Below are 25,763 nucleotides of genomic sequence, written 5' to 3'. Positions count from 1 at the left end.
ATGTCCACTATCCTACTGTAGCATGTTAGCATACAAACATTTGCTTATCATCCTGATGATGGGATGATTCATCCTCTTGGGACCATGCATGTCATATTTCTGACTGACTGACAAAGAGATGCATCATTTCCAAACAAAACCCCCACCGAACATTAGCCTGTAAATGACTCCATGCGGTTGTTTCATGTGTCGCATGACCACGATGCAGGCGCACAGAAATCTATTCTGAAATTCCACTGCAACCATCTGAGGCATCAGCTTCAATTTCACCCCTTGAGAAACAAGTTGCCACTGATTGGTCCTCCTCACATTCTGCCTGACGTGTTTTGTTTTTTTCCCCTTTACCTTCTTCTCATTGATATGCCGCTGCCGAGCATGTGCGCGTGTGTGTGTGTGTGTGTGCGCGCGCCAGCATAAGCGTGCGTACATGATGTTTTGTGTTAGGTCCCATAAACACAGAACACTCATTTCTCTCTGCTCGGCGCCTGAGGCAGAATAATAACAGGATGCTCTCAAAGGAAAAAACCTTTCTCCCCACAGAAGCTCCAACCACTGCGTCCTGCCGCTCTCCCCCGTGGACCCACGGTACGCAACGGGTTTGAGTGCTTGGAGAGGTACGAGGCAGGTATACCTCTTTCTCATTTGGCTAATCTCAAAGGACTGCTTTGGGGTTTTCAACATCTCCTTCGCCACTTTGCTGCCGCTGTTATCCGCTGGCCTTCATCCGCGGTAAAACAAGCCATTTCTGCCTCAACGACGAGGAGACGCAGTAAAGAGCACACGAGTACAGCCGAAAACGTTCAAATTCTGAGACAAATCTTTGCTATTCTGCGAGACTCACAATGGACTTTGTCTCGCTTCACATCTCTGATGTTAGAAAACTCTGCCGAGAATCCACAACTGACCACATTGTACATGAAACGGGGGAAAGACAGCAAAACAAGGTTTCAACACGGCAGCGGCGATAGAAGTACAGCTGTGCCTGCGGGGCAACACGGGCTGACGAAGACTCTCACACTCTTGATAAAACAGCTTAGTCACCGAGTCCGGGACCCCTCGGGCTGGGGGTCAAGGACAGCAAACAAATGAAAACACACACACACACACAAACACACGGCTATGATGAAATGTGCGGCTGCTGTCTAAACAAACACCTCGCTGTTCCCTCACATCCTTCCCTATCTGATCCCTGCATCATCAACACAGCAGATATCTGATTCTATGAAACCCGGAACACTCCCACAGCGATAACACGCGCACACACACATATATATATCACTAAATTATACCAACACTGTATACTGTACTGATCTAGATAAGACTCCTCTCTCTGATAAAAGACTCCCAAACATCAGTCGTCATCACAAAGCCGCGGCGTTACAGCAACATGGAAATGCGGTCAGTCACAGGCGGAGGGAGAACAATAAATAAGGGATACACAAGACATTGTCCTCTGAAAGACGGGGGACGGACGGAGTGCTGGGTACCCTCTTACTGCGTCTCACCAGAGGGCACGGGGGAACGGGAGTAAATAGGACAAAGAAGCAGCAATCCTCGCTGCCAGAAGCTTAGATAAGATTACAACAAGGTAATTGGAGCAGCCAAAACTTTCTCTTTTTCACACAATGTCCTTTTATGTGGTGTGAGGAGAATAGGAGCAGCCTTTAAATACAATTATGGGACAAAAACAGCAGAGGAGGATTTAATTTAATTAAGTATGATGGAGAATGGGTGGGGGGTGGGGGGGAGGGGGGTCCAATTAGGTAGCGATGGAAACGCTCCGGCTTCACCGCATCTCTTGCTCTGACATGTTCTCCCTTCTCCTCCTCCAGCTCCATAATGACGCTCTCAACCCGGCCGTGCCTGGCTGATATGTAATTTAAGCAAGTAGTTGTGTTCTGCTGTCAATTTCCCCAACGATGAAGCAGTCTGGCCGCAGCGCCTCTGCTTTGGGGTCCCAGGAGACGACCGCTCAGGGCGAATACTGGAGGGAGGCGGAGTAAGAACGGTGTTTGTGTCTTCATGTGGATCCGTCTGAGACGACGAGTGAACAGATGTGTGATAGTTTTCAAACGGTCACTTTGCCAAAACGATGCATGTCTTGGTATAGCGTGTCATAAACATGAGATTTAAAAAGCCACAGTGTAGTATTACATATCTATGTCTTAGTATAGAATGTCATAATATGTACTATATTGTTTTTCATGCTTTCTTCACGTGATCACCATCACGTGATGAGGTGAAGGGGTGACTGAATGCTTCTCTTCTGTCTCTGTAGGATTCATTTATGATGAAGTTTCATAATACGCTGAGACCTGGTGGGTTCAGGCTCAAGGGTTTGCAGGGAGATTGGTGAAAAATGTTTTCAATTGTTAAATGTCCTCTGTTCATTTGTACTCGATGTAAATTCCTTGTTTCTGTGTCTCAGTATAATTTGTCATAACACAGAAAGTCAAAAAAAGTAAAAAGAGTAAACTATGTTGAAGTAAGTCACGACAAAGTCATAGTACAGGAAGTAGAAAGAAGTTTTAAAGAGTGGTAGAATAGTATATCAGAATAAGTAATAAAATAGTGTATTTTGTTGAAATAAGTCATAATAATTCATCGTATAGTTTCTTGAAAAAAAAGTCGTAGTATAGTCTGCCCTTAAAAAGAGGTCATCAAATAATATGTCGTAAAAATGTCATAGTATTGTATTTCATACATTTTTTCATACATTTTTTTTTTCAAAAAATTTCAAAAATATGAATAGTAAGTCATAGTATACCGTTAACATACATGTAAAACGTTGTGCTATAGTAAGTCTTAAAGAAAGTACCGTTTGTCATTAAACCGCTACGTATTTTACCAAACAGTGTTTATTAGTTTTAAAGGCCGTGAGTCAGTCAGCTTTTTACTTCAAGTGATGAATGAATACGTTTACTCACAAATACAAGTTCAGCCGTTTCACTTAAAACTACTCTTGTATTTGTTTTTCACTGGTCTGAAGTGGGCGTGGCTTCAGTGCAGGGATGTAGCAGCTACTTCCATTATATGACCAATGTTTGAATGTGACGACTGTTGGTGAATCGTTTAGTAACTGACGAACACATCGGATCAAACCACACTTACACAGTCCTGATGAAGCAGATGCAGAATATGTAACGTTAAGAGGATTATTAAAGATCTACAGCTGAGCTTAATATCCATCATGAGGAGGGGAATGGAATGAAAAACTAAAATTATAATCACCAATATCTCCTCATTCAATCTACATTATTCCAGAACCAGTTCCCCAATTACTCCATAGACCCCCCTGGGAACCGTTTTGGTAGGCCCCGTTTCTTTAGTAGCAATTAGTGTATTAAAGAAAGGCAGAGGACAAAATCCCCAGAAAGGGCTCGTATCAGGTACTGTATGACATTTAAAAACAAGACGAGCGTAGAGCCATGCACAGGCTCCGTAAGACTGCACCTGCACTCACTCACGCTTAATTGGAATTGGAATTAGAATTTAATTTTCAAATTTATATTATTTTAATTAAGTCTCCTACGGGCTCCGACAGAATGCTAATGTCAGCGTACTGAGGTGTAATGTTTAACAGGCTCGCCACCTTAGTTCAGTGTGCTAGCATGCTAACAAGCTAACAGGTACAGCAGGGGTCGACAGGACTGTTACTAGTTCTGCAGATGTTCATAAACTGTATTGAACAAATTGAAACTGTGTCCTGACGGCTTGAAGACTAAACTAACGGGATCACCAACGTTGTTACAACTCGTCACGAGGGGAACACGGATGTTATGCACGACCCCAAAAACATGTTCTGTAATCAAAATAGAAAAAAAAACTAGTTCCATAAGTTAGGGCCACTATTTCCTGTTAAAGATCGGCTTCTTCTCTGTGCGGGAAGACGACGGTTAGAGGACTCTTGTCTTTGACTTATTGAAAAAGAAATGACATGATTTTGGATATTCAAATCTCTGTACGTTGTTTGTAAAAGAACATAATGAAAAATATGGGGAAAACGTCCTCGTGCCACACTGTGTTGCAGTATTAAATGCATCACAAAGGCTTATGGATTTTCCCAAAATGTCATTTCCTCTCACCCTGTGCTGCCGTGGAGACAGAAGTCTCAAAACCTTGACATTATGGTTATTTGGGAGAACTGACCTTTTAAGGCCAAGTCGAGAGACTTTATGAATTGTTAACTGCATGTGAGGGGGGACTCAATTATCCTCCCGTGTTTCAGTGCGTATGCTGCTCAGCAGACGGACACATTGAAGACAAAGGAGAGACACACGAGGCACCTCAATAGACTGGTTGAAGGCACTATTTTTGGCACACGGAATATTATTTTTCACTCTGCGAGAGATAGGAAGTCAGTCCTGATAAGTGTTTGTGAAACCCATTTGCAGTTCATGCGGGAGATTGGTCCATGCAGAGGGAAAACACATACACGCACACACACACACACGCACACACACACACACACACACACACACACACACACACACATACGCGACTGTATTTGTGTCAGTCGATAAGACAGTGCTGAGAGACCGCGAGAGAAGGAGGGGTGAGGCGTGCAGAGGGGGAGACAGCGAGAGGGGAAAGAGAGAGAGCGAGAGAGAGAGAGGGATGAACAGAGAGATTAGAGAGGGAGAGCGATGGAGGGAGGCAGAGGGTTGATGGAGAAGAGCTCCCCACCGGCTCACTAAAATCATCGCCGGCCCAATTTCACAGGAAGCACTAAACCTGTCCATTATCTCCCGGCTCGTTGGCTGTCAGACGCAGGCTCATCTACACCCTGACAGATGACGGTCTGTCTGTCTGTCTGCGACTACCCTTAACACGCAAATAAAAAGACAAACACCGTGCATGCACTCACACACACACGCACGTACGTACGCAAATGTGGAGTAACCTCCTGGCTCGTTACATAATTCATGCACTGTGTACCTGTGCCTCTGGGGGATGTACGGTTGATACGAGGTGAGGAGAGGCTGTGTGTCTGCATCTCTGTATGTGTGTGTGTGTGTTTCTCACCAGTATTTTTCTCTTATTCCTCCTCTGCCAGCTGCTCTGTCAGCCCTTTAATACCATACTGCTCTCGCCCCAAACACCCGCGTTACATAATCATAATTTCGCTCACAGTAGCCTCGCTCTTAAAAAGGCACTAATAGCGGAGAGAAGGTTTCTGGGCACCAGTGTTGAGGGAAGTGCCTCGGCACTAGCGCTTTAATGACAAAAACAACTTTGTGCGAGGAAACATTTGAATTCAAACACATTTCTGACCCAATGTTTCTCTCTCTGATGCGCCGAGTAGTTGCCGGCAGCAACAGCGTGCCACCATTTGGGATATTAATTCTATTTTATAAAAGCAGCATTTGGGACAGCTCTATGCCCCGAGAATCCACCACTAGCCAACATCTTAAAATAAGATAATCCAGCATGAAATATAGAATTTTTATTCGTGTGGAAAATGAATTAAAATGAACATAAACATAGAGGAGGGGGTTTTAAGCTTTGAAAATATTCATTTCTGTTGCAGCTTTATAGGAATTCACTTTTTGTTCGCATGTTGCATGCTTATGTGTGTAATAGTGTTGTCCAGGCCCAAATATTAAAGGATATTCTCAGGATATGGTCAAATCAATAGCAATCATCTCTGTGCGGCACCGTTCAAGGATATATTTTCGTGGAAATAAACCCAGCCTGTGGATAAGATCTTCGTAGTGGGAACACGGCTGTCAGTGTTTCTGAGTTTTACACGCTGTGTTTTTCCTGCTTGTCTTGGACTTTTGGCAGAGTTTACTTAAAGTGTTTCTTCTGGTCCCGTGTCCTTCACAGGCCCCCCCGGTGGCTCTGACTGGGATGCGGCTGCAGGTCTGTGCGGTGAATAAACTACGTTTGTTTGGCCAATAACGTGTCAGAAGCTGTGGTCGCGGACCCACCTATCATTTCAGCTGTGGTCCTCTCATTATAATGACAGAGCAATATAACATGGGAATAATGGAAAATACTGAGTAGGACCATAATAATGGTAAGGATGGAAAAGGTCAAACCCTGACCGGTGAATATTCTGTGTCCGTGGGTATTGTTCAACATTTTCACTGTTTTATGTCTTTCACGGAGGGCAGCAACGGGGAATCCTAATCCAGATGTTGGCTGTCATCTTTACCTGAGCACATGGAAGATTTAGATTTAAACTAAATATATTAAATTGACCAACATGTCAACACGTGGATGTCCAGACGTACGTACACTGAAGGGCAGGAAGTGCGAAGGGAACAATGAAGCACTTCCTCCTCATGAAGTCATCTACCGTGTGACGACGTGTTGCCTTCAAATGGCGATCGGGAGTTCACGGTTTTCGACGGCAGAAGTCGAGCACCACGATATGGAAAGATGTTGGGAGTGGGTGGAGTTGTGAGGACACTGTTGCTAGGCAACCGGGCAACCATAATGGAGGCCCAAAGACTCTCTCTAACGAGATAAAACGATGTCAATGACATGAGGATTAGAGGAATCCCTGCATATGAACGGGTACAGTGATGTTGCAATATGTGCCTGTTGTAGTTTTGGTGCTACATTATTAATAAAAAGCAAACACTACTATTCATGTGTTTGTTTGTTTTTTGAGCGTTTAATTGTCTCGCAAATGTGAAAAATGCATAATGAGGAAAGAGAAACCACACATTAGGGAATATCACATCACAATCGCAACACGTCCCCCGAGGACGTACCGTCTCCGCACTGTGCGGAAGCTTGTGTGTGAAAGTGTGCGTTGTCGCCCGTCTTACCTATCATGGGGGATTCGATGAAGCTCCACGTGTTGCTCCGCGGTACGTAGGACTGGAGGACGCCTGCCGAGCGGCCGGCCTCGTTCACACCTCCGAACACGTACACCTTCCCTCCGCACACCGTGGCTGCCGCGGAATGGACCGGCTTGGGAAGAGGACAAACCGTCTCCCACTGGTTGGTGATGGTGTCGTACCTGGAGCGCAACAAAAAAAATAATAGTTTTGTTTTTGTTTTTCCTACACCATTATAGTTCTTTACTAACTTGGATGAATTTGAATTAAAAGCAAAAGCAATCAAGAGAAAACTCCATTAAACAGATCCACGATGGGAAGTCTTTAAATTACCTAAATTCTAATGATTCATAAACTATTCTCACACTCCGCAGTCAGTCATTTACGTCCACACATACACCAATAGTATACAGAAACACTCCCACTGCTCCGAATTTGCTGTGAAATGCTCGTTTCTGGCTGCAGGGCTGACAGATATAATTAGCAGAATGCCTACACCACCAGGGAAGATGAAAAAGACCCGCCATTACGTACAACGACGGCAATTAAAGCAATTACACAAAGCAACATATGTCGCGGGCTTCAAACCATTAGTCTCTAGAGTTGGGCTGTGTGTCAAGCGCTGAGCTTTGGACCTTTCTCGCTGAGCCGCTCTTTGGCAGAGACTTCCGACTCCGGGCCTGAATCTCAGCCGACCCAAACCGGCACTGACGGATGAAAGGGCCCGACACAATGGGCTGCGTGACAACAAGACACTGGCTTATGCGACTGAGCCCTTGTCAGAGGTTGAGTGTGCGGTCGTATGTATATTTCTTCGATTTTTGTGTGCGTGCTGCATGTGTTTAGACGTGTGTGTGTGTGTGTGTGTGTGTGTGCTTTTTGCCCCGTGGCTCCATTAGCGTCGTGTGTTAGCAGTGTAATCCTGTGTCCATGGGCCACTGATCAAAGCAGCCGCGCCGACAGCCTTCCAGCTGGGGAGGGCCTCATTAAAGAGCTGCAAACGGATCTGTGATTAAAACAACGCATCTATTCAGACTGAAGCGAGCCGTCTTAATCAAGGTTGTCTCTTTGTTGCAAAAAGAAGAAGAAAACACCTTTACGTGAAAAACTGTAGCAAATGATCCCCTGGGATAACGAACCTTAAATATCAAACAAGAAAAATAAAATGGCCTTCCGTCCTGTCACTTAAAGCCAATTAAAGTATGGATTTCTCTGAGGTCAATGACCTCCTTTCACTGAGGACATTTGCAAATATATTTTTCAGTCTACGGACGCTTTACTGCTGCAACTCTTGTGTCATTTGGGCTGAATTTAAAAGACACCGGCTCTGTTTCCTCTGAGAAGGGCTGTAAGATGAAAGGCAAGAGGAGACAAGCGAATTAGCCTTTGGGAATAAACTCTGCGGGGGGTCTGATAATGGTCTCGGCAACACCTACTGAGGGGATGGGCTGAAATCGGCTGGCAGAAAGTGGAGACATTGAAGACACTCGGGGAGACGTGGACTCGAAAACACTCAAGAGCGCCAATAAGCACTGTTTAAACAAGGACACACACACACACCAGCATCAGGTTGAGTAACTGAGCGCTGCTGAGATAGAAGGACTAACATGCGTCTCAGTCTCTGGCAGATGTAATTACCCCTCGGACCACATCGGAGGAGGTTCATGAATGTAAGGGTCAGACGCTGCAGAGTGAAGCTGATTACCTGAGAGAGAAAAGCAAACAGGACGACTGCAAACATCTGGTCAGGATGTAAAAAGATCCTCAACAGCTCCACATACATCTTTACTATAAAAGCTTATTTTACAAACTCTGATCACAGAAATAATATCCTTAAGATTACTCATTCCTTCAGATCTCAAGCTTTACTTAAGAACCGTGTGTGTTTGTATCGGTCGGTGCACCGGCCTGCTGGACACAATCGTATTACTTAATATCAGATTTTATGACACACGGTAGTATACTAAGACATTTTATGGCAAGCTACTCTATATCTTTTTATTGCATACTGTACTCTGAATTTTTTAAGACACAATATTTTATGACAAACTATTTGATGAAATACATTTACTATACTCAGAGTTTTTAATGAAATACTATACAAAGACTTTTTATGACGTTTTATGGCGTTTTTTTGACGTACTATAATAATGACTCTTTTGTCATTTTTATGGCATACTACACAAGAACGTTGTTTTTAAAGACATACTACACTTTGACGTTTTTATGACAAACTATACAATGACTTTTCATCACATACTGTACTCTGACTTTTAATGCCATGTTTATTGCATTCTATACTATGACTTTTGATGACATACTATAGTAATTCATTTACAAACCCAGCTCATATGTATTTCAGAAAGATGCACACTATACGTTGACTTTTTATGAATGACTATACTTTGAATTTTTTTCATTTTTATTATGGTATACTACACTTTTGAGTCGTGTTCTAGCGGTTCTTCAAAATAAAAGTCCTCTGCTACTGTCATCTCATGCTCACGTAAGACTGCTGGATCAAGAAACCCCCCCGCGGCACAGCGACTGTGCCGTCAAAGCGATCAGGTGTTCTGATACAAAGGAACATGTGCAGGTCAGAAGAGACTCGGCGTCTCAGTCGGTCTCAGAGGTCATGCATCTGATTAAATTCATTACGTGTGTGATTCCTCATCAAGCATTTAATATGAACCGTGACATTAGGACAGACACTAAAAGAGATTCCCTGAGTGGCTGTATAAGGTTTGATTATATCACCGAGGAAGAGGAGAAGGAGGAAGGAGAGACAGAAAAACAACACTACAAAGACTACGTCCCTCCTCTTAACTCTGAAGCTCTCCGTCAGACAGACGCTTTTTTTTGCGTTGACAGTAAGACACTGTTGGAGTTTATCCATCAACATGTTGCACTGCATCGATTGCTTTTTCTTCCAAAGTGTTTATACACAAAGACTGATCACTGCATGAAGCCGTGTAATCGGCTGTTGCTCCTGACAGGGCTTGTTTCATCACGCGGGGACAATCATCTCCAAAAATGCGGCTGCAGGGTTACAGCGGAGCGAACAATGTGGGATTGGGTTCTTTTATGTCGGGAGACAGACGGAAAGAACAACAGATGTGAAGAAGGAGAGATTATGAAAGAAAGAGGCCAGACTTTCAACTCGATTTGCCTCAAGAGTATTTACGGTGATCTGGATAAAAGGGAAACAAGTTCATTTATCGCCGCACACACTGCGACTGACAAATTGTGTCAGTAGTAGTGGTTACACTTCGATGTCAGCCAGGTCTAAAGAAGACCCATCAGGCTTAGGGACGCAGACGCAACAGGAGTCACTGTGTGGAGGGGACGGATCCAGCTGTTTGAGTCAATATCGGCCCGACATCGGCACCGGAGCATCGCTACCCACGCACTGTGACTGTACGGGTACAACAGTATACCAGCTACTGTCTCTCTGGCCTTTGTTCTCCACGGACAACATCTGGATGAGAACCACGGTGTTTGATTACGACAGGTGAAGTCGGACAGCTGCCGTGGAAACGTACAGTCACACACCTGCCATGTTTGTTTATGTTGACAGCAGACGGATTTTAAATCCCTGCTTATCGCATATGAAGAATTAGATCCAACCTTAAAATGCCAGTCTGCAGCCTACAGTATGGAGGGAGTATAAATACCAGGTGTTAAATACAAGGCTGGTGGGTGGATTGTGTATTACCTGAATGACTTATTCACACATAAACCACATATTAGTATGCCCCAGCTGGACTCATTACAAGAGCACATAACACGATTTTCTTGCATATCTGCTTTGGTTCTACTGTATGTATCTATTCTATGCTTTAGAGTAGAGTCAACATTCTTAGTAGGGGTGACATCTAGCTCCTCAGAGTGTGTGCCCCTCTGCCAATAGCTCTTGACCTCCATTTACGTCTCATTTTAACAATATTTCAGATTTCCCTCCTCCTCTTTAGGGTTGTTTTCATACTGCACCTAAAATCCGTTTCTGTGTGGACGTGGGTGTCACCAGCTAAGACTGTGTCACTCAGTGACGAGCTGAGAAAATGTGGAGCATACGCGGATGCCCCTCGGGCCCCTCGCTTTGTAACATTAACTAGGAATCATCTGAGTCAGAGAGCATAAAAATGAATGGATGCAGTAAAGCGCTGTTATGCAACCCTTCCACTGGATTTGCTTGGTGGCATTACACATCTGAAAGCCTTGGGTGTGTGTGTGTGTGTGTGTGTGTGTGGGTGTGTGTGTGTGTGTGTGTGTGTGTGTGTGTGTGTGTGTGTGTGTGTGTGTGTGTGTGTGTGTCATCTTGTTTTTCTCAGTTTATGGAACAGCTGTGTTGGAGAAGCATCAAGACGCTATAGAAGAGAGGTATTGATATCATGTGATACAGGAAGTCAAGACAGCATCAAACAATGACTGCAATGGTCAACTGTAGGAGTTTAACTGACTGGTAATGACTTTGGTAAAAATGTATAAATTCTTGACAAGCATCTGAGCCAATTCACTACGATGGTAACCTGCGGGGGGGGGGGGGGGGGGGAGACGGGCCTCGCTTTTACCTCTCCGCCTCTCCCTTTCACACACAAACACAAAGATATGATAATAGATGGGCTGCCAGTCTCTGAGATACCGACGCACATCCGCTTCCCCTGATACACAAACTACAGCATGTATAGAGTGAGAGACGAGAGTGCGGAGTGGTGGGGAGTAAGGAGGAGGAAAGAAAAAAACCCACCTCGCTCAGATAACAAAACCACTGAGGCTCTGTGTACCTCGACGCTGACAAAAAGATCCATTAAGTGGCAAAAGAGTGCAGTTAAAACCACCCTGGAATGCCATGCAAACACTTATTGCCTAACAATAGCTGCAGTATCCCCAACGCTAGCAATTAAAATCCTTGAGAGTCAAACAGCTCGTAGTGGAAGAGTGAAGACAGCCACTAGGGCTGTACCAAATGTCTGTGTTTGTTTTACATTCAAAGCTTCTATTGAATTTTTTTCAAATGAAGATTTGGATGTTTTCAAACTATTCGGTTCAGCCCCTAAAAGAAACGCCAACAAATTCCTTGTTGGTGCAAACTTCCCTGGCAATAAACGGTTCGGATTCTGATTCTGACTCACAAACAGGTCCACAGCAGCAGCATTGTAGCCTTTAAAAACTGAGTGTGTGCAGTGGAATGCAACGGAAGTTGGTTAAAAAAGAGAAAGCAAGGCATTAACAGCCTGCAGAGAGGAACCGATACTCGAGATTCCATCGGAGCAGCAACTCATGCCCTTAAGTTACAAATTCACATTAATCGCTGCAACACTCCAGCTATCTATCTCACTCACACGAACACTACCGCTGTCTCTCCTGCATTCTCTTCCTGCTGCACACACACACACACACACACACACACACACACACACACACACACACACACACACACACACACACACACACGCACCCTCAGATGCACACACACGCCATAGGCCGTATTAAAATGTATCCGTAACGTCACCCGTAGGTTTCTAATGAGCCGTTGTGAAGCTCAAAGTGAGCGGCTTACAGCTCGCAACCTAAAAGACGACGTCCACCTTTCTCTCAAAGCGGCCACGCCCCTTCATTATGCCTGACTTAAAGCCTAAATATAATGTCAATGCGTGAGCTATATAACAATTCATCCCCTGCACAGTCATCCTGAACGGAGATATTAGCCGGACCATAACCGTTTTTTTGTGACAGGCTGTAAACGTGTTCATAAAGTTGGGCGTTTTAACATCAGACTCAAAGGGGGATCGACTCGCTTTTGGAGCCAGCTTCACGTGGCCATTTTGAGGAACCGCAGTTTGACGGTTTAACCGCAGCTTGAGGAATGGCAATGTTAACTGGTTAATTGGTCAGTTGGCCAGTTCGGTCCGCCAAAAGTTCAAACTGTAATATCTTAACGATTGGATGGAAAGCCATGCTACAATAAGTCATGTCTTCCTCTGGACGTATTGTAAGAAATGTTCATTATCTGTCACTAAGATGCCGTACATCGTAAACATACCTTCTAAACCTCAGCCGTGTTAGCATTTTGGTATGCTAACGTTAGCATTTAGCTCAAAGCTGTGCCTCACAGTGCTGCTGGCATGTCAGTAGACTTTTAATATTGTGTTTTTATTGAATTAGTTAACACGAGTTTCTCTTTCCTTTGTTGATTTGAAAGATGAATCATATGAGCCTTGACTCACTGAATATGTGAATAGATTTGCGTTTTGAGTAACTAAACAACCAGGGACTATGAAGATCCCGGCTGTTCTTATTTTACCCCCAAAGTTTGAGAGTTCCCCCATCTGGTGTTGAGTCTAATTAAACCAGAAGACCATACTAAGATATTTGCATGCATCCACACGTTCGCCGGTCGTTTGATACGGTTCCTATACTGGAACAGGCACGAGAAGAAAGGGAGTGCACGTATATATATGAGTGCATCAATCCCTCATAGCCCTCTGTTCCCTGTCAGAAGTAATGAACTGTGATTTGGCTTGAGGAAAACAGGGCTACTGTGTGAATCAGCTCCTGTCTGGGGGGCATTGAAAACAATTTGCACACAAATAAAGGCATCGTTTGCTTACATTAACATTTTTCACGTTCGCCAAGAATGTTCATTTGCAGCTAGATTGGGGTAAATCTCGACAGTAATAAACTACTCTGTAGAGTCCTGGTAAGAAAAAAAAATATACGGTTGAAATTGTCCGCCAAACTTTCATTTGAAAGCAAATTTAGCTTCACATTTGCGCGGCGCAGGTGGTGCTGTTTTGACAAAGGAAGCGGCTGATAGTGACTGTGGATGTTCATTTGAAATCATTCAACTGTGACTTCTTGCTTCTTTGCATATTTGCTATTATGTCATCCAAAAAGCTTTTACTCACACCTGGGCAAGACCCCTGTGTGCACGAGGACAGAAGGACGGGGTCCAAGGTTTTGCATTCATTTGAATGTCTATCGAGTCGGGCAACAGATAGAGACACAAAGGCCAACGGGAGAGAGAGAGAGAGAGAGCATCCATTTTGGAGAGGAGGAGGAGTGAGAGTCTGTGTTGTGTCAGCTGCCATCTGTGTGTCAGAGCACATCACACAAACTGTGAGAGTCTGTGCCCACACCTCCACTACTGCCTGTTGGGCACCTACACACACACACACACACACACACACACACACACACACACACACACACACACACACACACACACACACACACACACACACACACACACACACACACACACACACACACACACACACACACACGTGTCTCCAAACCACCAACATCGTTCTTTTTCACACGCGTTTGGTTTTTCGCCAGTACTCGGGGACACATGCACACATACGGTACCCGTAGCACACGACGGCTGTCAATCCATGGTGGGTGTGTGGATGTAAGTGAACCAATCACATGTACTCTGGTCTGCTGAGGGCCCTGTTGGTCGAAAAATCTAAAACCAAAAGCTACGATTTCGATTTTTTAATGTCCTGTATGCAAAGTCCGTTGTAGCTGCACTGGAATCACCTCTCAAGAGTCTGATGCCATCCGTGTTTGGCCCGTGTTATCTGTTATTTTTCATATACTTTATTGCAGTGTCGGAGTTAAGATAAATCCACATTTGCATACATATGATGTTGTTTATACTTATCCCTACCATGTTAATATATTTTATAGGGGAAAAAATGATAGTTAAGTAGAAAAACATGATGAAATGAAGCAAATAATAAAAGAAGAAAACATAGAAATTACAAAAAGAAATAAAAAAGAAGGCTAGAATGATGGTGCGCATACATATACCGTATATATATATATATACACATACACACACATCTGCATATTAACCAGAAAAAAAAATGAACTCTTCCTATTCCTCAGGGCTGAATCCTTTAATATTGTTTATGATCATTAATTATCAGTATTTAATCTATTTATTCAGCTTTTGCAAATATTCTTTATTTCTTATTCTACGGGTTATTATCTCCCCTTTCTGTTTACATTTGACCTGAAGGTGGAGCAGGTTTTCACCAGTTCCTCGTAATCTGATTCACACAGGCAGCTCTGAGTGTGTAGATATCTTTATATTTGAATGTGAATTCAGGTGGTGATGCACCTGGGCTAATACATTTTGGTTCAAGTGCCCGTTTAATTTAGTTTGATGAGTTTTCACGATAGTTGTAACTAATTGCCAGAACATTTTTAGTAATGGGCAGAAAATGATTGTGTGTGATTGATTTGCATTCTTTCCGCCACAGCTTCTCCAACACTCTTTAATGGATATTATACAATCTGTGAGCTCCCTCTAATACCTCAGGTTTGTTGTTTCACGTACGTCTTAACTGTCCGTCTATCGTAAGTTTAACTTTGACCTGATCGTCTGTTGTGTTTCAATATTATTCTTTCACATTTTATATATTTTGCAAAGAGCATCCTTGTCATAGCACAACATTTTACTCTAAATCTTGTTATTGTTGTGCTATTTTTAATAGTTATAATGTGATATGTGGCTGCAGTGTTAAGTGCCTGAACGTACACAGTAAACACCAGTAAACGGTTATGCTGTAGGTTAACAGCGATAATGGAGAAGCACTTAATGTCCTTTTCACGATCTCAGCGTTTAATCTAATATGCAATTTGATTGATGTACTGATGTTTTTTTTCGGTGGTCAAAAAAACATCAGTGGCAGGGGTAGTAACACCTTCCCTACGCTCCATTTCACAAGCGACAGTGAAACGCAAATTGCCAGGGATGAAAACAAAAACAGCAGCTTTGTAACAACTAATTTGAACTCGTTTGTATGCACCTCTGTTCCCCGTGTTGATGTGCTCTGCATGTGACAGCTGTTTGTACCTGTGTTCTCTCTCTCCCCGGGTCGCTAATCAACGCGTTACCTCGCAGAGGAAGCGCTCAGCGCTGCTCAGACATGTTAAATGTTCGGGCGTTTGCATCCTATAGGAAGTGCATCGTTTTTGGAGCGTCATCTGGGGAACTGTAGAGAAGACACGACAGCACGTCATTCTGCATTTTTAACATGCGGCACAATGACTACTGCTGTACTCTCCTTGTATTACAATATGTTTCGTTTTGAGTATGCACGTAGGAAAAATCAGATTGTCCTAACCTAAAATGATATTCATCGTTAGAAGCTCTTTTTTGTGAAATGTACGAAATATATTACCAAAATGATGTATAATATGTTTGTTAGTTTACTGTGTAATATGTTTGTTGTTAGTTTACTGGGTGCAAACATTCATTTCCATTAATCTCTACCGAGGAGCTTGCTTGTGTGGTGATGTTTTGTTGTCATTTACTCATGGTACACACACACCTGACAGATTGTGTACGATGACATCTGGGGATCTGTCGGAGTCTCGCTCTCCGTATGGACGGCGTCGGGAGTGTGTTCGTCTGACAGACTGAAGTCAAGGTCAGCCAAAAAGACACACTCGCAAAAAACACACTCCACTGCCATCGCAGTAGGAGCACACACACACACACACGCACACAACTCATTAACTCTGATGGATTGCTGCACGTTTCAGGCTAATAACGCAGACATACGTGTACACACCATGCATAAATGCCCACAGCTACACGCAATCAAACTAGACTAGGGCAGACACACACACATGCAAACACAGATGGACACGGACCTGCCACCTCAGTGTCACCTTCAGCTAATCCTTTGCGAGACAGAGAGCAATCCCTCCACCGGCCACACAGATTTACCCATAATCCCTGCGAATGAACTCATTCACAGCAGAAGTCTGCTTCCTCAAGGTGTGAGCACACAATCTGTGTATGGGCTGTCTGCCACACACACATAAGATAGACTACCGATACGCTGCACAACACTTGTGTAAACTAAAAAAAAAAAAGGCACCTTGAAACACAATCAGGAGGAGAACTTAGGAAGCCATGATAATAGTGAGCGTGTGGTCGTTTAGTGTCTCTGTGAGTGAGCGTGTGTGTGTGTGTGTGAGTGTGTAGTCGCAGATTTAATTGGATGGGAATGTCACGTAGGACAGGGGGACATGAGTGCTGCCGGTGGTGTAGGTCGTACACCAATTACCGCTCGGCTCTCTTTAAAACTAGACAGGAGATGTAAGACTGAGACCCCACTTCATTAACAAAGTAAGCCCCTGTGTTGATAGCAGCCATGTAAGGGCAGCACTGCAGGGGGCGGGTCGGTGGGAGAGAGAGGGGGGAGAGGGGGGGGGTCAAAGTCAAAATTGACACCCAAATTGTTGGGGAGATAAGAGGCTTCAGCGACAGCTTAAGGTTTGATTGCTCAGTTGCGGATTGTTTTTTTGTGTCTTTAGGAAGGTACTGTTGCAAATAAAAAACGATTAAAAGAGAAGTTTGTTTCCCTCGTAGAGCAGGATGTTTGCGTTGTACGCACAATAAAAATTGAAAGACAAAAGAAAATGCAACAGCTGGTTGTTTTCAAGGCTTAGTATAAAGTACATGACAATGAATTAAATAAAAGGGAAAAACTACAAGCAGTTTTGTCAATAAATAAACTAGTTTAATAGAATTAGGGAGAAAGAGGGTCTTCAGCAGGACGGGTTCTTATTGGCTCCCCTGAATGGGACCCATTCGACCTGTACAATAGTTTTTAAAAAAAGCACCGTGTCTGCACTTTTCTCATGTTCACGTGAGCACCTTTCACCTTGGGCGTACATACACACACAAACACACACAAACACACACAAACACACAGGACAAATCTATATATAACAACTAACCCTCCCACCTCCAGTGCAATCGCTCCCCGGGTGCCGGCGAGTTGCGGTGTCTGGATATTGCGATGGTTTGCCAGTGCTATGCTTTCTAAAGGTCAGTTGCTGCTTCCTCCTGTTGTGTGTGTGTGTGGGGGGGGGGGCAAACTGACTGCCAAACGATCTCGCCGGCATCTGTCACATCCTAACCGCTGATAATTAGCCAGCAACATACTGCTGCAACCTGACTGACTGCATCAATGATGGGGTGACATAGAACACAACTTTTCCTCTGTGAGTGCACATTAGAGAGCGATGGAGGGAGAGAGGATAGAAAAAAAGGCCCAGAAACAAGGTGAGAGAAAAGCGACTGGCCCGTTGTTTAGCACATAAAGCTCGTACTACTCATTAGCTGCATGCAGCTTCTCTCTGCCTTTCCCTAATACCGTCCTCATGCACACCTGCCGCCCGCTCGCCATTGTTTCTCTATAACCGCTCGCGCTTTTTGCATCCTCTACCTCCGCGTCTCTCCTAGACCTCGGCCGCCCTATTAGAAGACAATGAAGAGGACACGCTGTCTTTGCTCGAGCATGTCAGACAGATTCGACACCGCCGGGCCTCGCAGCCCCCAAATACACACATCATCTCCTGCCCACCCAATCAGCGCTGTGAAGGAGATGGAGGGAGCAATGGGACAGTCGGTACCGGGGAGGAGAGGTTGGAGATTGTGGTTAAAAGAGGAAACCATGGGGGAGGACAGAGGGAGGCGAGGAGAGAGAGAGAGAGAGATATGTGAGAGACGTGATGATCTGCCTGATTTGGGCCCTCTCTCTCTCTCTCTCTCTCTCTCTCTCTCTCTCTCTCTCTCTCTCTCTCTCAGCCCTGGAGCCTAAATATCCCGGAGAGAGACACACAGTAGCTCCTCCATGTGAGCTGGGAAATAAAGTCCTCTCTTTGTATCCAAACAACATATAAGCCTCACAACGTGGGACATGCGACAACATTCAAATTGAAATGTTTAAAAACACTGACGTACATCAGGTAGTTGTAATAAACTGCTCAGGTGGAGCGAGGCTGTTTTAATGATGCCACTAACGGCTGACCAATCAAAGAGGAGAGTGGCTTTAAAGGACCGCACCAGCGTGTGATTTTAGCTCCTTCATTAAGGATCGTGTACACTTTTCTTGCCGACCACTTTGAAATGCATGAGGAGCAGCAGCTTTCAATACGTTTCCATCATAGCGAACATTCAAATCTGCATTATTCTGTCATCGGCACTGTATAGAGGGTTACTGCTGCCAATTATTTCTGTAATCCATTTAGAGCGGACCACTTTGTGTTTCAAATGTCAAAAAAAGGGGAATAAATGTCCATCAATATTCCCTGTAGTGTATGATGCTGTATCTGAAAATAAATAAATAAATCAGACTAATCCTCAGATTTCAGAAGCTGGAATCAGGTTTTCTCAGAACCTGACAAATTGCTACTCATTGAACATCACAATTATTGGCGATGAATATCCTGTCAACGAAACTACTAATTGACTAATAATGTCAGCATTAGTGCTAATTAAGTGTTTAAGAGCAGATGTATTTAAACATGTCGACACTGCATTACCTCCTAAGTGTGATGAATCTTTTGCAAGAATGAATGCAGCCCTGATGTTCACACAGCTCAAACAACATTAGACTTCCATATAGTGGCAGAAAGAAAGGAAACCAATGGATCCATGGTAGTAAAGAAACGTGAACATTTCTAAAAACCCCTGCAGCTAAAGGCTGGTTTGAAATAGGGTGAGAGCTCTGTGATGTAAAGCAATCAGGATGTGTAGTAAATTATAACATGCAGAGGAAAAGAGTCGAGCAGGTCGGAGAGAGTCCCGAGACGTGAGAAGTGAAAATGAACACTGACATCTCAGAAGGGAGAGATATCGAGGGGTAATGAGGGTGTGTGTGTGAGTGCGGGGGGAGGGAGGGATGGAGGAGGTGGTGGCTGGGGGTAGGGTTGGAGGCTGAACCGGTGCATTGACAGCGCAGTAGGGGCCGGCGCTGTGAAGTTGGTTAATCCCAAGGAGCAGGGGATTAGCTCAGCAGGGGAGAACCGCCTCGGCAGGGGAGGGGGGGGACTCTGGGAGCCCGTTGTCCCCCGAACACAGTGCCATGTTGCAGGGCTGCCGAGGCCGGCTGCCATACCCCCTTCCCCACCACCACCTCTTGGCCCCCTTCTGAAACTAGCCCCGGGTCACTGTCTGACCTAGTACGTGGAAGCTGATCGACACAGTAACACACACACATAGACATATAAAAGACATGCACAGCAGCTCATCGGTTTGTTATTGCTGTGGAGAGGCTGGAGGGCCTGGGAGAGAAGAGTGAGGGTGCCTTCACACTGGCCCATTGGTTCCAGGGTGACTGATTGTGCAGAGCTCACAGGCCCACCTGGGGGGCTGCTGCATCCACACTCTCTCCTCTCAACCTCTCCCGTCGGCTCTGCGCTGCTAAACTCTTTCTTGGCTCGCTACTCGTCTCTCTCCTTCACTCTCTTCCTTGCCTCTCTCGCCGCAGGGTCCCGACCACCTGGGGCTGCAGAGCGGCGGGGGCGCTCCGTTGTTATTAGCATCATCGCCCGGGCAGATTATTTCCCCCCCACCATCTCCAAAAGAGAGCGCTGTCAGGCAGGGAGCTTTTAATGGACGAAGAAGGACCTCCATCTCCAACTCATTGGGTTGAATGTGTGAGAAAGGTTGCCTGTATACATGTAGCGTGTGTGAGAAAGATCTGGACCATCCGTGGTCTCCTCCTTCTGGCCTGCCCAGTCAGAGCGCGCTCGTTCGGGCAGCCAGGAGGCAAACACGAAGTCGCCCACAACTCAAAGAGCAGATGTAGCCTCTTCCTTCTACGAGCGCGACGTGGAGTCTCTCCGAACCCCTGGCGTCCCCACAGAAAGGGACCTTTCTCTGGGTGACTGGCAACCCGGCATGCACACCGCCCGCGGACATCAAGTACTTAAGGACTTGTCAGTTTACGGAGCCGCCTACAAGAAGACTTCAACTGTGTGCAGCGTGAGGAAACCTCCCGCTGGATTCTCCATCTCGCTGTATGTTCTTGGTCACGGTTGAGCCGATGAAATTTTCCCGGGCAGCCATTCAGTGCTCCTCTGCGAGGTCGTCGAGGCGTTACGATTCGTCTCCTTTGTCAGACTAAGCCAACACTCTGGAAAGTATAACTTCACTTTAAAAGAAAAAGTTAAACTAAAGAAATAGATGGTGGAGAGAAGTGTTAAGAGAAGAATAAAAGGGATTGATTAAATGATAAAGTCAGGGCAAGGTGGGCCACTCAAGAAGAGCTCAACAAACGGAAAAAACATAAATTTGACAATCAGCACTAGACCAAGACGTGAATAATTATACAGAGCAGAGTTCAAGTGCGTATACAACAACAACAACAAATGCGGCAGTTAATGAACCTGAAAAACATCACATAAACAACGGAGCTGCCTCCACAGATTTTTTTAATGGCACAAATTCATGTGCTGCAATTTAAGGGCTCATTTTATTTTGAAAATCCGAAACAAAAAGCCAGAGAACATGATCTTTGTAAATTGCTCTTCTCTCCTCCAGTCTTGTTAGCCAAACAGCACAACATCCCTGATGAGAAACGCTAGTTGTTGTACTCAGTGTCACGTTGCTAACAGTCTTCATGCAATATTAACTCGCAATAGAGCTTGGAGGACGCACAAACCTGTGCATAGTGCGCAATAAATAAAACAAAACCATCCGTGATTGACACATCATTAGACACCCCCATGAATTATTCAATATCTGCAATCATATTGGTTTGCCAAAGGATCAACATGCTGGGGAGCAGGCAGGCCCTGGGTATCTGATTGCAAGTTAAAACCTCCGGAACTCGACTGCTCCCTGCTCTCCTAACATTCTGTCAGTGATTAGTGTGGAGAGCGGAGACCGGCGTAAGCCCGCTCAGACCTTTTGAGTGTTGATTTGGACCTCCTGCCGTTTCCCAAAGAAAGGCTGCATCCTACTAGCTTTGAGATGGCTCTGATTGAAGACATAATTGTGAATGTGGGTGAATTTCACGGTTAGGAGCGTGAAACCCTCAGTGAGATGGATGACGAGATGGGGCGCGAGGGAGCACAGGAAGGACTGCAAATGAGGAGCCAGGGAGCTGGAAGGCGAGAGACCTTGGCCGAGGCCGGCCGATGCACGCAAGACGGACACGCGAATGCACACAAGGCGTGTGCACGGAGGCAATACATATGTACATGACACATACTCGAGAAGCAGTGAGTACGGGAACACACGAGTGCGCGCACACACTGAAATGCAGACGCACACAAAAATGAAAAAGATTGGCTGCGTGTGTAAACAATCTCCGCATCAATCACTGTGAGCGGAGCAAATCAACTCTGGCTGTCGCACGGTTTCATGCCATTCCACCAGCCTTCAGATGCAATCCCCACCAGCCATCTGCATATCAAACAAGGCAGCCATTCACATACACTGACTAATGATTTCTGAATGTTATTAGCCTTCTATATTACAACTACTGCTCCAGACCGGCGTAGTTCTTCCTCCTTGTGCCGAGGCTGGAGTAACAGTTCCCTTATCTCCACTGGCCAGGGTTTAGTCCTGCTGCGGACTGGCTGCCTCCCTGTTGGAGTCTCTGCTATCTTTAGAGTTTTTGGCCCAACAATACTGAGCTGCAGTAGAGCCAACTGCATCTCACTGCAGAGCAACACCTGCCAAATCTGATGGTTAGCTACAAAATAAAGGATCAGCAATTAATGAGGCTCATTTATCAAGACAGATATGAAAAAAAAATGCTTTCAGAAATGGCCTGAAAGTAATAATCACCAACTGCTTTTTTCAGCTATGAGACGATTTCAATGATTCATAAGTGACTTTATGATCTTCTTCAGTGAAAATGTGAAATTTGAAAAAGGGCTTTCAATGTATGCAGAAGCAAACTTCAGGCTCTCGTGCGTAGGAGCAGCAGCAATGCCAAAGTTATATAACGAGCCTTTATTTAGTTACACTGCTGTTTAAGCCCGTGTAAGACTTCATGAGGGTTCAAAACTCAAGAAGATGATACATCAGTTTGATTGTTTCTACGGGGGAAATTGTTCTCAAGCTGGGTTTAATTATAAGATAAACAATTGTGTTTTTGTGCGGCGTCTTGTTACAAATAAACTAATTCAAGGAATTAAATGATATAAAGTCCTGTTTATGAGTCTTAGCATCTTGACATATTAACAGCAGCAGTTTGATAAGCCGCTGAGATTGCTTTTGATTTATAGCACCTGTCTTTTGAGTTGATTTCACAGACCAGCTGCTTGTTGTTGACAAATCTCCAGAAGTGTCAAAAATCCTCCTTAAGCCTTGAAATAGCTCATTCTTCCTCAACAACACACACACATGCATATTCAGGTGCGAAGACCTGCCCCTGCTGTCTCCTTCACACTGTTTAAACATCTATATTATATCTTGGAACATATTACTAATCAGACCTCAGTCCGTCAGTTTTAACAGAAATTCAGTGGATTAAATCATAAATTCTGTTAGCATATAACCTCTGGAGCCTTTTCGGCGATTTCTGATGACACGCTCAAAACGTTACGCGTCAACCTAAGTTCAAACAAGGCGACACTATGTAACATTTGCTGCAAGTGGCATTTACTGAAACCTGAAGGTATTGAGATAAGTAAAGGTAGTCAAATATTGAGTCTTAGTCAGCGGTCTAGGTCTCCCTTTAATGTCAGTGTTGGACGTGTCACTTTCCAGTCCTTACATGCATCGTGTCCTTTCAAAATAAAGCTCCGTCTTGACAGGAAGCTAGGGTTTAGGCAACAAAACCACTTAGTTTAGGTTTAGGAAAAGATCGTGGTTGACGATAACTTCACTGACTAATAAATCAAGTGACTTTTGATTGATTGACTAGCGACTCACGTGACTAATTGTCAACGTTTGCTTTTAGTTTCACATGGGAAACTAACAGCTGTCTCCTGGACAAAAGTCCTGTGTTTGTTGTCCGACCCTCATCCTTTGAGGGCGGATGTGCTTCGGGTCGGATGGAGGATTTATGTGATTCTGTCAGTAGGATTATTCAGCTCTCAGTGAGACTTCACTGGTGTATTTTTTTTTAAGTCTAGGACGAAGATGACCAATTGTGTTGTCTATGTTGTCACCTAATTTCTTCACTGTTTACATTCCCACAGAGATAAATAACACTTGAAGTGATGTGGGATCAGTTGAATGTGCATTATGGCTCGAGCATAAGCTTGTGGAACAGTTGGTCACATTGTCATTCAGTTCTAATGAATACCTTGTTTTAAAAAAAAGTATGTTTGAAGTAGACAACGCTGTTCATAGCAGTAAATTCTCTACAAAACTATGAATGTAAATGATGCATAACCCACCACAATAGCTCTGCGTCAAAGACCCAGCAAAGGAAAGATGTAGTTTCTCTGCAGAGGCACATAGGGACTGATTTCTGAATGGCGACACGCTTCTCGTCTAAGATGTAACATCACCGGTGCCGGGGTAATTTCCTCCTCACAACCCAAAGTTCAGGGTGAAGCATTTCTGCGGGGGAATATTGCAAATTCAAATATGCAAAATGGTAAATATTCCCAACCTTTACAGTGCCTTCGCTATCCCCCAGTTACAGCTGTCAACCTCTTCACATTAAATATAGTTCGATGTTCTGGTCTCCACAAAAGGTGCACGCAGCTCGACGCTTCCAGCCGTTTGCCAGCTGATTAAACTGCAATTCATCAACAAAGTGTGTGGAAGAGGCATTCGCAGCGGGTCAACAGAAAAAAAGACTTCCCATACAACACATTTTAAATGGAAATCTGAACCGATGAATAAAGCATTTGTAATCATTATCATAAAAACTATTTACAGAAAAACATTTCGGCTTAATACATTTACAAGTTATTAGAATATCACACATACATTCCTCTATATGTCTGTGCCCTCTCTAAAAGCACAATCCTTTATGTATTTATGTATTTTATTCCCAGAATAAAGAGTCTTTTTAGACCATCTGACTCTATTTTGAATTTCGCTCCACATAGTGGTTTCTGAAAAAGACAAAATAAAAGCCGGCGTTGCTTAGAAACAAGCCTGTTGACTGCTCCGACAATTTTGCCCGAATAGCTTGAGAGACCCGTTAGCTTTTACATAAGGCTGCTGAATATGACCCTGACCGCGTGTTGCAAATGGTTCGTGCTGCAGCCACAGCGCCACGCAATCGCCTCCGAACTATTAAGAGTTCAACTATTTTGTTCAGTGAGCGGGTTATTTCCCCCAAGCCGGGGCGGCCTGTGAGAGAGTGCAGCAGCGCTCGGGCGGTAATATCAAGCAGAAGAGGCCTCTGACAGTTCTCGTGGAGAGAGGCAAAGTAGGTTAAGGTTTTACAATGCTGATAATTGAGTCCAGTTGCCGAGGGCCTCGGAGAAGCTTCACCAATGCACAAAAAAAAAGACACACACGAGGGCACCGACATAGAAAACGCATGCAAATAACATCTCGCGGTGAAACCGGTGATCTCTCTGCGAATGCCCCAGATGCAGCGGCAGCTCTCAAATTAAGCAGCTCAGAGACAGAGGAATCAAATGCGTTTCCATTACGGGGCAAATATTCTATCTACCCCCCCCGTCATAACGACACTGTATGGCAGCATTACGGGGGAAATATCAAATTAGGCTGTTTCATTTGGAGGACTGTTGTGCATTGCGAGCTGCTTCGGAGATCAATTGAGCTGCTAGGTAATGAGCGGCAGCGGCCTGCTCTAATATACTCAGTAATGTTCTTTTGATTGCTTTGGTTAATCTCGCTCTGCCATGCAGGGGAGGTAGCCCTCTCTCTCTCTCTCATGAAACTCACTCCTCAGCCCAGGTTACAAGGAAAAATAAAAAATAGCGAGCAGTGTTACAAAACCCAATCGATATGAATGAAATGATTAAATCTTGACGATCCCTTTTCATGTTCTATGCCACCGGGGATTCATTCGACTCCACGAGAACACCGTCTATACGGATTTTTATGCTGAATTTCAACAAATACAGATACATAAATTAAGACGAAAAGACCCGGCTGAATAGGCCACAGTGGACAACCTTCAAATGAAGTGTCGATGAGTGGATGGAATCAGACACGGTACACCACTCTGCTCTCTGAAAGCAAATCCTCGCACTCATGCACCA

At 44.5% G+C, this 25,763-nt stretch overlaps 1 protein-coding gene across 1 annotated transcript in view; it reads right to left on the bottom strand.

The window, feature by feature from the left end:
• Positions 1–25,763, bottom strand: part of klhl29 (kelch like family member 29) — a 190,886-nt gene that overhangs the window by 5,100 nt on the left and 160,023 nt on the right. The window contains exon 13 of the mRNA XM_079180461.1: positions 6,783–6,976. Coding sequence (XP_079036587.1) covers positions 6,783–6,976 — 194 coding nt within the window. The remainder of the gene's footprint in view (positions 1–6,782; positions 6,977–25,763) is intronic.

The sequence above is a fragment of the Pholis gunnellus genome (assembly GCF_910591455.1).
Source record: "Pholis gunnellus genome assembly, chromosome: 19".
NCBI classification, from domain to species: Eukaryota; Metazoa; Chordata; class Actinopteri; order Perciformes; family Pholidae; genus Pholis; species Pholis gunnellus.
Note: the sequence above shows the minus strand (reverse complement) of the source record. Positions and strands in the feature narration are given on the sequence as shown.